General features: G+C 44.0%; 2 protein-coding genes across 2 annotated transcripts in view; both read right to left on the reverse strand.

The window, feature by feature from the left end:
* The window catches only part of LOC146197597 (phospholipid-transporting ATPase ABCA3-like), a 53,493-nt gene extending 39,500 nt beyond the window's left edge, over positions 1-13,993 (reverse strand). Inside the window, exons 1-5 of the mRNA XM_084597201.1 lie at positions 13,958-13,993; positions 13,569-13,718; positions 9,616-10,000; positions 4,340-4,540; positions 1,332-1,510 (exon numbers count right to left, since the gene is read on the reverse strand). Of these exons, the coding sequence (XP_084453327.1) occupies positions 1,332-1,510; positions 4,340-4,540; positions 9,616-10,000; positions 13,569-13,718; positions 13,958-13,993 (951 nt within the window). The remainder of the gene's footprint in view (positions 1-1,331; positions 1,511-4,339; positions 4,541-9,615; positions 10,001-13,568; positions 13,719-13,957) is intronic.
* Positions 13,994-15,967: 1,974 nt separating this feature from the next.
* Positions 15,968-19,449, reverse strand: LOC146197598 (uncharacterized). The gene is made up of 2 exons (XM_084597202.1): positions 19,140-19,449; positions 15,968-16,329 (listed from the first exon to the last, which is right to left on the reverse strand). Exons 1-2 carry the CDS (start codon positions 19,447-19,449, stop codon positions 15,968-15,970), a joined length of 672 nt encoding a protein of 223 aa, XP_084453328.1.
* Between the last annotated feature and the right edge of the window lie 1,298 nt (positions 19,450-20,747).

Consider the following 20,747-nt stretch of genomic DNA (forward strand, 5'->3'; position numbering starts at 1 on the left):
CACAGACTCCGAGAGACAATCAAGAACTTTGTTGGTATTTGTGTCTTATCGCTTCCGATATCCATCCAATTCGGTATTCATCCAATAAGTATATCACAGTAGAGTTTCTTTTTATATTTTAGGCATAAAATGTTTTGTCTCTTATTTTTTTCCAAGTTGGATGGCTAGCTACAGCAGCCCGCCAAGATGCGGTATTTCGATGGAACAGTATTTGCTTGCCATGCGCATCGGCCCTGCACAGCGCACTCTTCTTTGAGACAGCTATTGTGGAGGCCCGTTCGATGTGCCCAGTGTTCAGTGACCTAAGACATTTGCGGACGGGCCTCAAACAACCTACTGTATATTGCACCATAGTGTATATATCTATTTTTTTTACCTACCCTGTCCTCTCTCCCTATCGCTCACTTCTATGATTTCCTCCACTGCTTCCTCATCATCATCATCATCATCATCAGCCTGATTATACCCACTGCAGGGCGAAGACCTCTCCCATATTTCTCCACTTAACCCGGTTCTGTGCTAGCTGCATCCACTTGACCCCTGCGAACTTCTTAATCTCATCCGCCCACCTAACTTTCTGCCGCCTCCTGCTACGCTTTCCTTCCCTTGGAATCCAGTTTGTTACCCTAAGCGACCATCGGTTATCCTCTCTTCGCACTACATGTCCTGCCCATGTCCATTTCTTCTTAATTTCCACTAGAATGTCGGTAACTTGAGTTATTTCTCTGACCCACTCTGCACGCTTTCTATCTCTTAATGTTACCACTACCATTTTTCGTTCCATAGCCCTCTGGGTTGTCCTCAACTTAAGTAGAACTCTCTTGGTTAGCCTCCACGTTTCAGCCCCATAGGTGAGTACAGGCAAGACGCAACTGTTGTATACTTTCCTCTTGAGCGATACCGGTAAGCTGCTAGTCATAATCTGCGAGTGCTTTCCAAATGCGCTCCATCCCAATCTTATTCTTCTTGTTATTTCCTTTTCATGGTCCGGATCTGCGGTTACTACCTGTCCTAAGTAGACATATTCGCCTAATACTTCCAGTATTTCGCTACCTAACGTAAACTGCTGTTCCTTCCCGAGGCTGTTGAACATTACCTTAGTCTTCGGCATATTCCACTGCTTCCTTACTATCCCTTTTATTTCCGCCGCCCCAATTCAGGTGCTTTAGATGTCATATAGCAGATACCGGGGCTGGCAAACATCTTTTCTTTCCTTTTTGATATGTAATAATAAATAAGCACGTACTACTACCACACTCTTCGGGGTACCACTGTATCACCCAACAGAGACATGTAACAGGGTTCAGCTTCGGTAGTAGTACTGCGCTTGCCTTTAGAAAAAAAAGGAGGGGCTTTGGCCACGACGCCGTCCAGGGAAGGACTTCTGACAGGTACGCGATCATGATCATGAAAGCGATGCACGTGGTGATCATGATCGCCCACATGTCTTTCAGGGCCACGGTGTCCAGGTTCAGTGCGGGCTTCGGGAGGATGTTCCAACGAGCCGCTTCTTTTGGCCAGATTCGGGGCATGCACGAATACACGAAAGCGTGTAAGCACAGATACATTTTTAGGCGAAACTGCTTTCGAGTGTCAGAGCGTCACAAATATAGCCCACTGTGTGAAGAACTTACGCCACATTCGATTATTATTATTATTATTATTATTATTATTATTATTATTATTATTATTATTATTATTATTATTATTATTATTATTATTATTATTATTATTATTATTATTATTATTATTATTATTATTATTATTATTGTTATTATTGTCGTTATTATTATTATTATTATTAACATCTTCCAAAACTCGCTCTGTTCATTTACATTGGATGTTCGTAGCGTTGTATTCTAAATAGTACTTTATCACTTAAAACTCCCACTTTCTAGCCTTAAATTGTATTTACTTCACTTCTTGCTTTTTCTCGTGTTCAATGCTGTCTGTATCGTGAACTACTTTTTATCCGTTTCTTACTTATATTTCAACTTTAAACTTTATATTCGAATCTTACTGCCCCTTGTTCAATTTTACTTCTTTATTGTATTATTCTGTATTTCTAGCCTGTGTTTTAAGTACCATGCACTTGTTACGCCTGGAAGGGTTGTTTATTTTATGTATATTTCTGTATTACTATAATCAATGTCAGTTATTTGTTGTTGTTTTTTTTTTTGTCTTCTATCTACCGTTCGTTTTTTTTTTCTTTATTTCCTGGTGTGCTAAAAAATTCTCTCACTGTGTATATAAGTGATGCTACTCATTGTTTGCTTACTTTCCGTGATACTTTTCGTCTGTTTCATTTCATGTATTATTTATTTCTTTTTTTTGTGTTCTCTTTGTGTGTGTAAACATGTTTGTGCTTTTTCATTTTTTTTTTGTGCTGCAGCACAAAGACCACATGGTTGTTCCTGCGCACATTAAATAAAGATTGATTGATTGATTGATTGATTGATTGATTGATTAATATTATTATTATTATTATTATTATTATTATTATTATTATTATTATTATTATTATTATTATTATTATTATTATTATTATTATTATTATTATTATTATTATTATCGTTATTATCATTATTATTCATAACATATCCTCCAGCGCCGAAGCATTACAGCAAGAGAGTGGATACAAATAAGGATACACAAAACGCAAAGAATCAACTGAAAATATGATGACTATAGCGAAGCATTTGTAATATAAAAACATGCTATGCAAGCCACAAGAACAACACAGTGCAAGGATAATTACAAATTATTAATGATCTGAGCGAAGCCAATACCGTCAGCTGTCACCACCTCGGCTGGTAATGGGTTCCGTTCAGACATTGTTTTTGGGAAGAATTAGAATTTCATGTAATTCGTACGAGATTTCATTTCTCTAATTTCACAGTCGTGATCTCTTCTGCTTGAGTGGGGGTGAGGAGGCTTCATATATTAAATGTTTTTTTTACGAGTGGAGTTATTATAAATTTCACGCATTAATTTCAACTGGTTTTCTTTCCGCCTTAAGAGGTTTGATTCCAAGACTAGCCTTCATTTGTATTGGCTCCCCGTGAATATTGTTTTAATATAAACCTCACCGCACGATTCTGGACACCTTCAATTTTATCAATGAGGCAATTTTGATGCGGGTCCGACAAGCTGGACACGTATTCTAAGTGTGGTCTTACTAGTGATTTGTAAGCCACCATTTTCACTACCTGAGGCGCGCCACGAAGATTCTAGAGAACGAGGCTAAGCATGCTTTCTGTTTTTATCACGATGTTATTAATATGCTGATTAAATAAAAAATCTCCCGAAAGATGTACGGCTAAATATTTGACTTTGGGGACTTTTCGGTGTACTTATTACCAACTGTGTACTTCGTGCTCAGTATACCTTTCCCTTTGTTAAATGTTACGTGATGGCTTTTGTCTGCATATATATCTAGTTCTCATGTGTTGCACTATAAAGTTATATACTCAAGGTCTTGAAGTGGTTGTATCTGATCATCTGTACTGACTTCCCTGTATTTTACGCAGTCATCTGCGTGTAGCCTAACAGTAGAAGAAATATTAGGCGCGATGTCATTGACAAATATTAAGAGTAATAGTGGCCGTAAATTAGTGGAGTAAATTTGTGGCATACCCAAAGTTGCTTCCACAAGTTCAGAGTTTTTACCTCTAAGTACGACAAATTGATTTCTGTTAAGGTAATCTATAACCCATTTCATAACATGTTGGTCAATCCTGAGGGCAGATAATTTGTGCTTTAATAATTCATGCGAGACAGAAATGCTTTTCTAAAACGTATAAAAATTGCATCAGTCCGTAATATGTTGTCAGCCGCAGCCGTTAAGTCATGAAAAATATATTAATTGGGTGATACGTGAGACACCTGCGTAAAACCCGTGCTGGTTCTGGAAGAAACATTTGTTAGCTTCTAAATGTTTCATTATATTACTATATAGAATGTGTTGAGCGACGACAAATGGCCAGGAATTCACCAGTTAAAAGCCGTTCATGAATGTGAGGTTATTGCTGGGTTCCGAGCTTTATGTCAAGGGGTTACTGCTGTACCGAAACACTCCTGGCTTCTAAAGGGAAGAACGTTGTACGTGTTTGCGCTGTAATAGTTTTTGAGACTGTCGGGCAGCTTAAGGCGTCAAGCCTTAGAACAGCATGCGTTTTGTGTGTAATATAATTGCTTTAGTAAATTGAGGTAAATCATAATCTATACAGTTGTAAATTGCTCCGGAATAATTTCAGCCATCTCCAGTTTTTATCTGTAGGAAATTATTCCGAAGGATAAAAGGTACCAATAAAATCTACTGAAAATGCCAATATCATACTTTCGAAGTCGTCGAATATGCCGATGATCTTCATGGCATTGCTGAGAGCTACGCTAGGGTAGAACGCAGTCCGCAGCTTGTCATTCCTGCTTCTGGTCAGGTACGCGAACAGGCTATTGCCGAAGACGAGGCCCAGCTTGTCGCCGTCCACACTTGGGAGCATGAAATAGACTGCGAACCCTATCACCATTGCCCACCGGCCTGAAAGCGAAGGAGAACAATGCGTAAGGAAACCGCTCGTAGCTTCTTCTAGAGGGAAGGGTACAGGAGGCACGACCACATGTGAAATCTGGGAACCTCGTAGTTTTTTGTTGCTTTTTATTGTTAACGCAATCAGTGTTGCTTTGCAGGATTTGTGACAGACACTCAAGCCCAGATTTTTTGGGCAACGATCGTGAAGTACCTCTAGAATATTGTATGATTCTGCTACGGACATTGTTTTTTTAATGGTCCTACGTTGCGATGCGTAGCAAAACCTTGCTTTTCGCAAATATTTCACTCGCAGCATCTAATTTATGTCAGCACACAAAACCAATAGGGTGTTTCTTCGACAGTGTAAAAAGCAGACAACCACAAGACCAGCGAAGGAGCATCTGCAGATATACTATTGTTATAGTGCAATCTTATAATATAAGGAAAACAATTCGTTGAAAATAATTATTCGTGAGAAATATCTATTCTTCTAGATATGGCTACACTGTGGGCAATTGTTTTCTAAGTATTTATTTGACTTATTAATTAACTTCACTGTACGCGCTGTGGCTTCACGAGCTTTTGTTTTCATTGTATGGCTGCAATTTACTGCCAGATATTAAATCACCGACTTTATAAATGTTGGCCAGGTGCATATTAGCACAAGAAGCTATGACGCTGAGGTAATTATACCATACATACGATAGGCAAAGCAATTTTCCAAAGATCTCACAAGAATAAATCGAAACGAAAAACACTTTATCAGAGAACAACATGATTAGTCAAGGACACACGATAAAACGGCTAATCTGGCTTTAGAGCAAGTAATTGTTATTTTGTCGCTGTTACATCGAGCTGTAGTTCTGGCCGCTCTTCTTCATCTGGGGTTATGCAGGAATGAATTTCCACAAATCTCTCCTAAGAATTACCGCTGTCTTCAACGTCGCGGATTTGTCCAAGTGTGGCTTTTGCAACGCATCGGAAGTTGTCCTAGAATTGCTAATATACATGCCGTCAATTGGCGTTTGATATTAATGGATTCTAAGTAATTTCATTTTTGTGCAGTCATCTGCCGAGGCGGATTCTGAAATACAACAATAGTGTTGAACTGCATTGAAACCAGTACATATCACCCCGAAAAAAATGCGTGAACTGGCACAGAAGTGCTGTGTCATAAGGCAAGTAAAAACCAACTCGATGCAAGTGCAATCGTATTTTTAGCATTATTCTTGAGGGAAGACTATTATTCGTGACATAAGGCGCGTGCTCTCGAAAAAAATTACCCACGATTACGTTACTTCCTAACGCAAAATTTGAGCGCAGCTTATTACCTGTTTCACCTATTCGATTGATTGAGGCAATGATTTCGAGCAAGGCACGTGTGTACAATTACAGACAACTTTTTTTAATTTTTCACATGTATTCCTTCAAGAAACACTCCACTAACAGGTCTTGCCTGTTATGAAAGAAGCGTTGTGGTCGGAGAAATGAAGAGCAATTGAATTGTCGGGAGGTTGCGGGAAGCAGCGCATGGACCCATAGGAACGTTGCGCGACGAACAGATAGCAGCGACTGAATGATGCCGCTGACGCCGCTAGCGAGTGAAGCGAGTGAGAACGGGATGCACGCACCGTGATCCGCTGATAGTGTGCCGGCATTTAGGCAACCGGAGAGCACCGTCGCCGCCATGCAGGAAGAGGGTGGGACCCCCTCCTCCTCTTTCTGCATGGCGGCGACGGTGTTCTACTTAGTCACGTTGTCTTGACTCGCTAACGGCGGCAGCGGTATCAGTCAGTCGCTGCTAGCGCTCCCCCCCTCCCCCCTTCCTTTCCTCGTGTTTTCTCCGGTTGCTGCGCGCGCTCGTGCTTCCATCGTTCGCCGCTGAGTGTACCCCCCCCCCCTCCTCTTCCTGCGAGGCTCCGGTTGCCGAAGTGCCGGCTCGAACTGGGTGGATGAAAGGGGGGCGGAGCTGGTTACGAGGTCGACGCGGCCGACGACGACGACGACGCGAAACCCAGGAACGGACGCCAAAGAGCTGCGCTCTAAAATGTTCACAATAACTTTATCATCTTGCCCACTTGTGCTGATGTTCGAGAAAGGAAAGAAATTGTTAATTCTGTCGACTGTCACACTGCAACCTTCGATTATGCTTGAAAAAAATAATCTAAATTTCGAATACGAATCAAATAACAAGCCTACTCGATTCGTATTCGAAATTTTGATTATTTTTTTTGAAGCATAATCGAAGATTTTCGGAATATCCGAATATTCCAAGATGACCCAATACACCGAGCAGTTTCAAATTCGCCGCAGATATTCCGCATTGCGCGCTTCACCGCAATTCTTCAATCTGTGTCACTGCAGTGAAGCATTCTCAAAGCAACGGGGTCGTTTTGAGAAGAGCTAGGGACCTTCCGTTTTGTGAAGAAGGCCTTCTTAGCAATGGGCGCAAAGCGAAACATTAACGAAGCTGGGCGAAAAGACGACGAACTCACTTCGGTTTTATCATCTGCAGAATGCCATAGTGCAAGTGTTCCTCAGAAAAAATGACTAATGCGAACGATTGTCCGCAGTTTTTTTTTTTCGGGCCCATTAAATAATTCGAGCTTTAAGATGATTGGACCATATTTTCTGGTCCATTGAAGGTGAAAATAACAAGAGGTTACTGTGTTCACTAGTCCTTTTCCTTTTCACTATGTGTTTTGCAACCAAGGTTTATTGCTGTTGTTGTTGCCGTTCTCGCAGTAACCTGACTGTGCATATATGAATTCTTTGTGCGTATGTACCTCTACCCTGTCCTGCAAAAGCCTCCAGTGGAGGCTAGCAGTAATGTTGTAAATAAATAAATAAATAAATAAATAAATAAATAAATATTACAGTGCCACTGAATTTCATGCAGGCTATTCCTGCATAGCAAATCGTTGTCTGGAATCCTGTATAAAATTTATACTTCATTTTTCAGTTTTTGGTTAGCACCTTTGTGCAGCTCTAAATTAATTGTGTTTGGAAATGCCATGTGGGTTCTGAAATATGTTTTTCAATGCTTGGCTTTCTTTCATTTATCAGATATTTGATTTGATATTCGAAGGCATTTTCCCCCATATTCGTATTCCATTCATATTCGAAAATTTAGGCATTTGTACACCCCTAACAACTATGCTTTGTTCTTGGTTATTTGTGTTCATCACGAATCTTAGGCACGATTCGGGTCTTCAACACATATGTAAAAGCCAACTCGCTCTATCTTAAACGAAGGCATATCCTAAGGCAAAGCGTGCAGCCTGCACCGTCTTCCTTTAGGAGAAGATGTCAACCTCCCAAAGAAATAATGCATTTTAACAGCGATTAATTGGATCGAGGCGGAGGAAAGGCGATGACATTTTTCGTTTCGCTGGCCTGTGTGCTTAACTTCATACGTTACTTTAATCATGCCTACCTTCAAATTTTCCAATTATGATTCTATTTCAATTGTTTCTGTTATTCCATCTCGATTCGTAGTCGCTTCTCTTCTCCATCCTCGAGACCTTTTGAAAGTGATGCTTCACACAGGTGTTCGACACTTTTCGTCGAACACTTTTCGCCTTCACGACCTGCCTCCATGGAACGCGGAGAAAGGGAGTCATAAGGTTGTCGCATTGAACGGACGCAGAGGGAGAGAGGAAAGACGGAAAATGGAACGCAGGCACCTACAAACAAAAGACTGGTAAAGCGCCCCGAAAGAGAACTAGTCGAAGTGTACACAGCTTCGAAGGGAAAAAAGGGCACTCGGGGTTCGGCCACAGCACGACCAAGACCATACTTTCAGCGACTACCCTTTTTTTAGAGCGCAACTCTTTGGCGCCCGTTCCTGGGTTTCGCGTCGTCGTCGGCGTCGGCCGCTTCGGCCTCGTAACCAGTTCCGCCCCCCTTTCTTCCCCCCAGTTCAAGCCGGCGCTTCGGTAACCGGAGCCTCGCAGGATGAGGGGGAGGGGTACCCTCAGCGCCGAACGATGGGGGCAGGAGCGCGCGCATCAACCGGAGAACACGAGGAAAGGAAGGGGGAGGGTGGAAGGGGGGTCGCCGGAGGCAGCGCTAGCAGCGACTGCTGATGCCGCTGGCGCCGCTAGCGAGTCAAGACAACGTGATTGCGTAAAACACCGTCGCCGTCAAGCAGAAAGAGGTGGAGGGGGTCCCCCTCTTCCTGCATGGTGGCGAGGATGCTCTCCGGTTGCCGAAACGCCGGCTCGTTATCAGCGGATCACGGTGCGTGCATCCCGTGTTCACTCGCTTCACTCGCTAGCGGCGTCAGCGGCATCAGTCAGTCGCTGCTATCTGTTCGTCGCGAAACGTTTCAATGGGCCCACGCACTGCCTCCCGCAACCTCCCGATAACTCAGTTGCTCTCTTCATTTCTCCGACCACAAAGCTTCTTTCATGACAGCCAAGAACTGTTAGTGGAGTGTTTCTTGAAGAAATACGTGTGGAAAATTAAAAGAAGTTGTCTAATTGTACATACGTGTCTTTCTCGAAATCTTTGCCTCAATCTATCGAAAAGGTGAAACAGCTGATGAGCTTTAGGAAGTAACGTAATCATGGGCAGTTTTTTTTTTTTAGATCCGTAAGTGGATCTTGAGTTTTCTGACAGATGAAATTGCGGCTGTTGCGCCATCCATACGCGACGACGGGCTAACACAGAAGCAAGGCGGTGGGTGCTATAGCTAAATAAGTGGACAACCATGGATATCTGGGAATACAGGGGCGTCTGTGGCAACTCGCACATGTTGCCCATAGATGTCTTTGCATTCGTTCATCACTATTTTCTTTCTGCACCCCTTCTTCCAAGTTGAACTGGATAACCTATATAAAGTTTTCTTTAACTGCACGCAACTGCAAGCCCTGTGTGTTATAGGAGACCATATTTTGAGCAGATACCATTAGAGACATTTAACATTGCCTACTTGAGCTCAGACTTGGATAGGTATCCTAACAGAATATACACCCTTCACAGCAAAAAAAAAAAAAAATAAAGAAAAAAATGGACTGGGATGTTTTGGTCCATTTTCGTTTTCACTGCGCCCAGTTATGGAGTTTTCACCTCGAGCTCACCGAAAGGAAAGACGCAGGCGATCAGCAGCGCCAGCAGCGTGTGGCACAAGGCGAAGAGAGCGAAGGTCGCCGCCACGAGGGAGCCGTCAGCATTCTCCAGGTACCGCGTCACGCGGGGCTCGTAGGTGTTGACGCGAATAAACCTTTCCGGCCGGGGCTCGCGCCGCGTTGGCGGACCAGTGGTCGTAGAGTTGAACGAAGCCGCCAACACCTCCAGATCGTCTCCCTTGTACACCGTGACGTTTACGGAAGGCGTGTAGTCCTTCTCGTGGAGGACCAGCACGGCAGCCGCGAGGGCGCTCTCGACGAGGGAGATCGGCAGCGCCGATAGAAAATGTCCCACCCAGAAGTCGTTCGAAGACAGGCCCATGACCTCTTGCATTTCCTGCGAATGCAAACGCACCAGCCCGCTAACTGCCTCATTGTATAATGAGGCGTGTGCGTTGAGCACCTGCCTCTTTTTATACACGTCTTGATTGCAGGCCCGTGAATATCGATCTCCAGTATTCATATTAAACCAAGCTATTTCGATAACTAGTAATATAATGTGTTTTTTATTTTTTCGAAATCAAACAAAATCGTAGCCGATTCAGCAAAATTGGCAAAATGCAAAGTACCTGCGGAAACACGTAGCGTTTTAGTTTGCTTTCCGTTCGAAGCTATAGGGTTTCAAAGCCAGGCAAATGTCGGAAAAATCGATGACTGAGGACCTCAGTGGTCACCGTATAAATTTGGACTGTTTAACGCCGTTTAGGACGAAATGCGATGTCGGTATATTTAGATCCGTTGAGCACAGATGGAAGCTGATGAAGACAAGACATGCAAATGGTGGCATTAAAACACGCGGGGTGGTCGGATGCGCTGATTGATGCGATGTTCGGTATTCGCTTCCCACGAGGAATTGCTGGGCTCTAATTCACTATACAGCGACAGTTTTTGTCCCTTTGCTCGGCAGAGGCTGTTGCTATGCTAGGTTGGCCAATGCCAAAATCAAGGCATGTCGAACAATTGTTGGTTGCGTTATGCCGGGTTAATTAGTCCTTTCGCAGTATAAAAGCTGGTCAGGTCCCCTGACTGTTCAACGTGTGCTCATAAATGTTTGACGAAAATTAACAGAAGTTGCCTTTTGAAAACGTAGTTTGAAAAAAAAAAAGAAAAGAAAAATACAGCTCTGAAACGTAAATAAAAATTGGAAGAACATCTATGCGCCGCCTTTGAGGGCATCACGCGACAACCGTGACGGCTTTCGTTTGCCGATTCCTCTTGCGGAGCTTCATTCGCATGCGTATGCATTTGTTACTCACTTGACCAGTAATCTTTATTGTTGCCTCAGTTATCCCATATATACTCACTAGATTGAACTACCAATTTATATCAGACCACCCACCATTTGGCATAGGTATAAAGCCTCTACTCTACCCAATCCGCACGAAGGTGCCGAAGTGGCTTAGGCGCAGCGTGTTTAACTCCGGACCCAAGTGTCCTGGAAAAGTGGATTTCGATCTAATTATCCGGTGCTGCTTGCTTACGACATATAACTGCTTAGAAAAACAAATAAACCTCCATAAATAAAGATAGAAAGCTTCTGCAAAATACCATTTTTATGCTCGACATGACAAAACGAAAAGACGAAAACAGCATTTCTGAAATTGTTAGTACCCAAAGTCAACATTCCGTCTTAAAGCTACAGTAATGCTTATCATGACCTTTTAAAATCCAATGATCATTTGCCAACACAAATTTTAACTAGCTTCATACAATGGTGCTGAGGATAGCCTAATAACTTTCTTCTATTAAAGTACCACGCTTAACGCGAGCGCTCGAGAGCGTGGCCTGAAGGGACAATAATGCCGCTTAGCACTTGCCGCTGCCGTCTAGGTCGGATGCTCTGTAGCCATCGTAGCATGATGTCGGATCAATCGGCCTGCGCTGGGTGGCTCTAATGTTTGTCGAGGACAAAAACTCGTGCGTTCTTATTAAGCACGCTGGCGATGGTACATCCCGCGCGGTCTTTTAGGGCGAAACCCTTTCTAGGCTGATAGAGCGAAAATCTGTACGCGTGATTGTGCGTCTCATCTGTGCGCTGGTGTGTTACTCGCATAAAGCGGACGTGTGTACGAGGGAGATTAAAAACCAAACCATTGATGGTGAGAGGTAATGAATAAAGGTTATAAATAGATAGCGATATAGTTAGTGACTAATGCTAATGAATAATAATGTTGATTAATAATGACCAAAATGGCTGGTAATGACCAATATGTCATACTACGGCTTGTAATGACCGCTTGAGTAAAACTGCTTAGCTGTGTGTGGCTATGACTGCAATAACTCATCATGACTGCCAATGACTACGAAATGACCAATATGTCAAACGACAACTTGTAATGACCGCAACTAATTGGAAATAAGTAAAAATGCTTAGCTATGAACGGTAATGGCTACAATGACTAGGCATGATTCATCATGACTATGAAACTAAGCTTTCGATGACTAGGCATTAGCCGTTCTGCTCTTAAGAGATATCTAGATGTTCTCTAATTTTTACTCCCGCATATAGAAGCAGCCCGTGAAATATGAAGCAAGAAATGAAGTCTCATCACTACGCTCTCAACCTCGGACATTCAGCCCAACGAACTGTGCGCACTGATTGCCGTTCACTTTCACAGACTGTACAAATGCGCAAAAAAGGACGAGGACTGTCTCTAACTACATGACTGGCGATTATCTCTCCATTTTCTGGGTCTCGAACATAAGGAAACATAAATTGTCCAAATGAAAGCACACTGGTGTCTACAACCAGCCCGCACATATCACGGCTGTTATAGTTTCAGATAGGCCATACTTGAAAAACGTTAGAAGAAAATGACGTATCCTTTTTACTTCTGGCCGCAGATGTACGTTCAGGACAGGGTTTAGTGTAGTGTCAGCCGCTCATTTATTCAACGCATTTCGCGCCCTTCATTCTTCAAAGCACGAATACAGGGGTGTAATACTACAGAGTGAGAGCGTTGTGGGCTGTTATTTAATACAGATATTTTGCAGGCTTTGTGTAAATGTTGCAAAATAACCAGAATAAAAAAAGTTCTAAGCACAAAAAAAAAAAAAAAAAAACAGGTGACAGTTCGCCCAAGCAAATTACGTTACTTGGGCGAACTGTCACCTGTAGTGTTTTGTTTGTTTGTTTGTTTGTTTTTTGCTGTTTGAGAGCACATTGAGAACGAGACAGTCAGGCAGTTATCACTCTTCAGTCCAAGGGAAGTCCAGCCGGTATTGATCACTCGCAAAATATTCTTCCGATCCGTACTTTTTTTTTTTTTTTTTTTTTTGATGAAGTGCTGGCTTGCGACGAAGTAGTAGCATAGTAATAATGGAAAATGAATGTATAGCTGCTCAGTGTGAGAAGGGGTTTTAAAAAAGATAGGCCTCGTGGCAGAGTCAAGCATGGTCGGTCAACGCCATCACAGTGGAACTCCTGATCGGGAAATGCCGAACTTGAAAGAAGTCGTGTTGTGCGGACCACGGCTTGCTGAAAACGTGGGAACGGCTTGACAGATTTCAATGTGTTCGCAAACCACTCCGTCGCAAGTTGCTATTCAGACCTTGGATTCGCCTGTCACCTTTTCTGTTCTCGTTTGCTCTCCACTGTCCACATATAAAGAACAAACAAAAACAATAGAACCGGCAGTTTCTAAACAGTCTCTAAATATTAAGAGATGCTTTGCTGCCTAAAATGAATTTTACTACTTCGATATATTATTATTACCAAAATGTATAAATAAAAGGAACAAAAAGAAATACTCTGAGTTGTGCAACGCGAAGGTAAACAATATAATTGGTCTCATCCGTCTACGGCGCCCTGCTTTGTTTAAAGCTGTGGCCCGCTACCTGGAAGACCCTGCGCAGCGCTAAGTAACGAATATATTTTCGCACACCGCGAAGGGAATTTAACATACCTTGTGTCCCGATGCTATCTCCCTGGTGATGTCTCGCACGCGCCAAACAAGTGGTAAGCAGAAGCCAATCGTTACAGCGGCGAAAAGTCCATTGCGGTAATTATGTATGTCTTCAAACGGTGCCTCCATTGGGATATGTCCCGAAAACAGCTGAAAATAAAAATGTTGAAACCATCTTGCGAAAAAAAGCAGTACACCGAATCCGCTTCAAAGACTCAACGTTTCCACATAAGAAAGCAGATTTCATGCAGTTTTGCCCCGTTATCAGAATGACATCGCTTACATTATCTACCACAAAGCTGCACTAACACGCATTATAATATCATGAGTGCGTTCTTTTTCTCGTTAAGGAAAAGAGCCGCTATTAATCCGCAGTTCTGCTGACTCACCTGAGTACTGTTTGAGAAGCCACCTTGAAGAACCATATGAGCATGGTCGATGAGCGCTTGCTGAACTTGTATCGTGTCTGTAATGAAACAGTCACCACAAAAGTCATGTTGCTATTCCAGTGTGAATGGTTGGGCAAAAAAGTTTGTTTCGTGTTTTAGGTCAAAGTGAAGTGGCTTAGTGGCTTTAATGTTCGCCTATTGAACCCAAAGTAGCGGAATCAAATCTCGGCCGCGGCGACGTTTCGATTCCGGCGAAATATTGGAACACCCAATGTGCTGTGCGATACCAGCGTACGGTTAAGAACCCCAGCTGGACTAGGTAATCGAAGTTTTTCACTACGCTGTCCCTCATAGTCCATGCGTGCTTTCGGCATTTTAAACCCATTTGACCGTACCATACCATACCATACCATACCATACCATACCATACCATACCATACCATACCATACCATACCATACCATACCATACCATACCACGCTATACCATGCTATACCATGCTATACCATACCATACCATACCATACCATACCATACCATACCATACCATACCATACCATACCATACCATACCATACCATACCATACCACACCATGCTATACCACACCACACACCATACAATACCATATCATACCATACATTGCTATACCACACCACACCGCACACCATACCATGTCATATCATATCGTACCAAATACCATACCATACAATATCTTGCCATACCAAACTATTACAAATGTCATACCGTAAACGTATCCATATATCACTATATATACCATACCATACCATACCATACCATACCATACCATACCATACCATACCATACCATACCATACCATACCATACCATACCATACCATACCATACCATACCATGCCAAACCGTACTACATATGGGCGCCGCCCTGAACAGAGCAAGTGAATCAATACGAGGCGTATCTGCCAACGATTAGGCCATTGCTTCAGTAAAAAAAGGACCACAATGATTTCTACTGCACAAGGAGATTTCGATGACATGAAGATGAATAATTCATCAAAGTGGCAGGGATTCTACCAGAGGCCTTTATAAAAACCAAGCATTTTACCCCAGAAGACACTATCAGCAGGCCGCGGACGCCCTTTAGAAAAACGATGAGTGCCTCGCGGCGCAGGGGATCGAACAAAAACCCTGAATAATGAGAGATCGATGCTAGAAATTTGTTTATGAAAGGTCCTTTAAAAAATAATGCAGTGGAGAAGCTAGCGTAGCTCTTTTCCTGCTAAGTCCACCTCTGGGCAGAAGAGGGACTGCAAACGACTAACAGATTTTTTTAGAAGGTTATGGTTAAGCCAGCTTGCAGAATTTCGCAGCTTTCAATTGAGACTGTAGTCTTCTCTTACCCAAGGTTTCAACTGGCCTGCAGCGTACAACCTAATAAGCTTTTTTAGGCCAAAACCAAAATCCCTTACAAAGCACGGTGATCAAATAAGCGAGCGCACAGCGCTTAACAATAATGCCAAAAATACTGAACAATGACTGCAACTATTATTTTACTACACAGGTACCTTGAGCATGGTGACAGTTTATTTACCTCACACGTTGTTCACGTACACTTTTGTTTTCGCTTGTAGTCGCTCGAGTGCACTGATTATAGTACACTTCAGGTTTAATTTACTCAATAATAAACTGGTTTATCGCAACATAATTTGCAAGATTGAAGAGCGCAACACATGTGTTCACTTAGCACTTTGTTTCCTGTATCCTTCACTCTCGGTTTTATAGGCAGCAAATGATCGCCACTCAGCTAGGGGAAAGCTTATTCGGTTTGTTTGGCGGAAATGAAAGAGGCAATCTTTGAAGCATGTCAGCCCATAGGTTCCAAGACTGAGTATCAGCCCTGCAAATGGAGTGCCTTCGCGTAACACTTCTAGCATGTCTTGAAGACCGGCATGCTGCCTATTCCGGCTTGGAATAGCAGCACGCGCTGAGGTACTCGAACCAGCCATTAACCCGAACTGTACATCCCTCAAGCCCTCAGACAGGCTTACCGGCGACCTTTGCCAGGACGTCACCTCCGGCAGCGATGGAGGGGTTGACGAAGAGTTCCTGTAGGCTGTACAAAACCCCTTGTGGAAGCATTACTTCAGGTGGAAGGAGCACAATCAAGTTGTACTGCAGGCTTCGGGTGTCGTCGGGTTTAAAAAACTGAACGCACATTATGCGGTCCATGGTGCTGGCGTACGAATTTTGATGCAGAAGCCGGCTGGCGACGGCGCGGCACTTGTCGGGCACGGAGCTAGCTTCGTCGAGTCGCACAATGTAGTCCTTGCGCGCAAGTTCCACATTAGATGGCACTAGCTCCGGGTCCTGAGCCTCTTCCATCGAGAACTCCCGTCCTGCAAAAAGTGTGGAAGCGCGAATTCCAATAGCTATGAATTTTTAGCGGCCGTCATTGCGTTAAGAATGCGCCAGACAGGTGCTGGCTGCCATAGAAGGAAACATTGGAACCATATTCAAGCCCAACCATCTCTGGACATCGAACAAAACAAACTGTCGGGCTAGTTTTTGATTTCGGTCAAGAGCGTATAGCACACAAGGATGGAACACGGAAAAGATCGACCCAGCGTTTGTGTCATTGTGTTCCCTCCTGTGTACTTTGCGCTGATGACCAAACTGCTGGGCTTGTGCCAAGGACAAAGAGGGAACGGAAGGCGTAGCGTCGATTGAGTCAATAACGAACAGCGAGATAAAGTTAATAAGCTTAAAGCTATCCTTAAGTGCATAACGCGAGCATTCCGCGCTTTTGCTTCATTCGACATCATTTGCTACTGCGACAGCCATTTCTTCCTCAGGGAAATTTGTTCGTCAACAAATTGACAACAAAGCAACAGACTCACGTCAAGCAATACCTACTCGTGCGGCTTCGCCCCTTCCACACGCTATCATGAACGAGATGTCGCCCGCCGTATGGCTCCTTCGCCTTCGTGATAAACGTAGATGCAAGCAGCTGAAATTTGCTCTCCCTGCTAGCCTGTTGTCAATCAGATGTCCAGGTCTAATTCACACAGCCTCATTCGTTCTTCATTGGTCCGATTGCTGTCGTAGAGGACGGCCTTTTTCATGGACTCTGGGTGCAGATACCGGTGCAGATACAGGTGCAGATACCGTTATGTCGGAGCTTCAGTGTCCTCCAATTTTTTTCTGGCTCTCCTACTGGTTTCAGCACGTTCTGAGGAATTAGTTTAGGTGGAGGCAGCTCTTATCTTTCAACACTGCCAATCTCAACCCGCTCTGATGTTTAGAAGAGTTAGGAGCACTTTCCTTAAATCTCCTGGTAGTCCTGTACCATCACACGCGATGACGCCAAGAGCCGAACAGTGGTGTGCGTTCAAATTCTGTGCCAACTAAGCAAACGTCTTGCCAACTCTTCAAACGATTAGTTAAGCAAACATATCATCAGTGAAGAAACAAGCATATTTGATTACGACTGTGAGACAAAGTTTGGAATGAAACATTAGAGTCTCCTCGGCCCTAGAAAGCAAGAATGAGCGAATGTAAAGAGTTCTACTTTTTTCACGCCAAGGGTGTGATTTACAAGGTATTCGAATACCACAAGGGCAGACAGCCTGCGCTGTGTACTACGGGGGTGTGCTCGAAAGGTGAAGAAAAGGTCGTCCGAACGTCAAAGGAGACCGCGATACCTGCCATTTCCACCACGAAAACTGTGTTATATAGCCAAAGCTCCATGTGCGTCCTAGATTTCCTGGGCCGAGCAAAACTTGGCAACGCTCTCCATCCCCCGTACAGTCGTAGCCTGGCTACTGCATACCTCTCTATTCTTGGGAATCGATAGTGACCAGAAAAGAGTGTTTTGCGATCACAACTGCCCTAACAATGATTCTAAACGAGGTTCTCATCGACGTCTTCTAGGGTGCGTGAATTGCATGGCATAGTCATCGACCAAAATATGTAGCTATACCAAAGGGAACTACTCCAAAGAATTTTAAACGCTTGTGACGATGTCTTGAATGAAACTTTTTTTGCATATGATTGCATCACTACCCGGGTGCTCTTTGTATACATTGCATGGATGCATGAATGAATCGCGTACCCCTTACTCCTCGACGTCGTCAGATCAGAGAACCTATATTTTTCCCTTTTATTCGACTGTTTCTTGACTCGACTATAACATACCTTGTTTGTGCTATGAGGCAGCATCGATTAAAAATCTGCAGGGATAGAAAATAGGAGCTGTGGGACTTCAACCTCATTTGGTGAACTGCAGTGCTGGAGTAGCCTTTCAGATTGACTTCAGAAGACATGGATGATCCTAAACGTTCATCAGGTCTCGCACAGGTTAGATGAACCTCGATTTCACAAACTATCCAGAAGCCCTTTCCTCTAACACAAATTATCTTATTGCGAATACTGATTTTGCCAAGACCTGACATTTTCTCCAGGAGACATGTTTTTTGCCAACGACTAGTTTGTACAAAATGCGACTTTGCAGTTGGATTTTCCAGAAGAGAATGTTCAGCAGCATTGGTAAAGAGTGTGATGAACGCTGTGAAAGCGATAAGTACATGATCTCACGTAAGAGCAGTATATTTTCAGGGTCGCGTGGTTTCTTTTTCGTAGCTTTCCAACATCTTTATGGTCTGAAGATCAAGTGCTTCTAGAGCAGACGTACTGCGATGGCGACAAATATCAGGATTTTCTTTTGTGCGCAGCTTATCAACTGAATGCGGTTGTGGTTCAGAAGCCGCATCTGTGATCAGTAAATAAGGCGCCGAATCCTGAACGGTCTCTTATTGTATAGGAGGAGCAGTGACCAGGCAGGCGACTTGGCTATATATCGTTCGATTGAACAATCACAAGTAGGGCAGTCATGGTCGTCATCTGGACCATCCAAGAAGCCTTTGCAACTGGGCATGTGACTGGCTGGCTCCGCCAAGAGCAGCTGCGACAATGCCACCGCATTATCGGTATAGTCTGCCGCATATATTCTGCTCGCCGGATGCAACATATTTAGCCACGCAAGTTTTGCGATCTGCTCCGGAGTATATTTTTATTTATTTTTAAATAAATATATTTTTATTTTATATTTTAGTATATAGTATATACTAAAGTATATACCATACCATACCACATAGTAGTAAATAGTAATATATTTTAGTATATCTTTAAATGCCGCAACGTTACTCACCGACGGCGTTGAAAACTGCGGCGATAAGCCGGTCAGTGTCGGCGGTTGCGGGGCCGTAGACCACGGTGAGCCCGGTTGGTAGCTTGTGGCGAATGTGTTTAGCATCCACAGCTTGGGGCTCGTCGGGAATGATGTATGAGCGGTTTAGCTTCTTCACCTGAGCCGGATCCACGCGGTCATGGGAGAGCAGGTACACGAAGGTCATCACCACGAAGGTCAACTCGACTGCCAGCCCAATGTAGTGGCGCCACAGAGTCTGCATCAGGAGCCTTCGCCAGATGAAAAGACCCACGTTGCCGCAGGACACCATAGCGACGACCAGGCGGTGAACCGGCAATACTCCTGAGGCACAAAAGGAAAGTCAGATTACAGACCAGATGAAAATACTGACGCCACGAATACACCTTTCGCAGCGACATATCTTGAGAGCTTGTGTCTCGGTTGTTCAAAGCGGCAGATAATCAGTGTTGAGTGTCGAAGCCCTAGTGTTTCTACGGTCGCTCATTCTGGTTGACTGCTAAGTGCTGCCCTGTCCCTGTCGTGAACTGGTATGGGCTATGGTACTAAGTTTTATTGCGTAGTTCGCTTTCAAAGGCAAAAATAGTATGCAGGCTCTTTAGCTGATTCGTCTCTCAACTTGAGTTGTGGAGTGGAAGCGGCGAGTGCGAGAAAGTTTGGTTTGGTTTGGTTTGGTTTTGGTGTTTAACGTCCCAAAGCGACTCAGGCTATGAGAGACGCCGTAGTAGAGGGCTCCGGAAATTTCGACCACCTGGTGTTCTTTAACGTGCACTGAAATCGCACAGCACATGGGCGCCTAGCTTTTCGCCTCCATCGAAAAGCGGCCGCCGAGGCCGGGATTCGATCCCTCCACTTAGGCACAGTAGTCGAGCGCCCCAACCACTGCGCCACCCTGGCGGGGCGAGTGCGAGAAAGTGGTTCCTCAGTTCGTGCGGTGCGACATAGCAGTGATTCTGTGAATGAGATGAGGCGCGTTCTGGAGGTAGTGCATTCGACTGCCGTGACCGGCTGGTTTCCTATATAGGACCTGGCAACCCAGGTGCTCAAGGCTGGGAACCTGCTGTGCAAGGCGCACAGCCGGGAGGCTGCAACAGCAATCGAGTATTCCAATAAACGCCATTTGGGCACTCGTGCTGAACAGCCTCGTGCCGTTTCGTTCATTCCTGGTCGATACAATTGCCTACTGGCTTTCTCAATTGGATACAAGCCATCCCCCAGCCTGGTGTTCTGCTTCCCAGGATGCCTGAAAGAAAAGTGCATTTTCAAATATCCTTATTGTTGGTTTGAACAGGTGCTATAAAAAAATGGGTATAATAAGCTTTACCACAGAAGGCTCATCTTTCCATCTGCCTCGCCACGGTGGCTCAGTGGACAGGGCACTCGACTACCGATCCCACAGAGGCAGATTCGATAGCGTCTGTGGCGGTCGCTTTTCGATGGGCGTTGACAAGATGGTCATGTTCAGTGGTGCGATGTTAATGGACGGGAAAGAACCCCAAGCGGTGGCTATTTCCGAAGTCTTCCCTTAGGCATCCTTCATACCCTGATCCGCTTTGGGGCGTTCACCCCCTATGAAACAAACCAAATCTT

The sequence above is a fragment of the Amblyomma maculatum genome, chromosome 3 (assembly GCF_055883805.1).
Source record: "Amblyomma maculatum isolate TAMU_Amacu chromosome 3, ASM5588380v1, whole genome shotgun sequence".
Lineage (NCBI taxonomy): Eukaryota > Metazoa > Arthropoda > Arachnida > Ixodida > Ixodidae > Amblyomma > Amblyomma maculatum.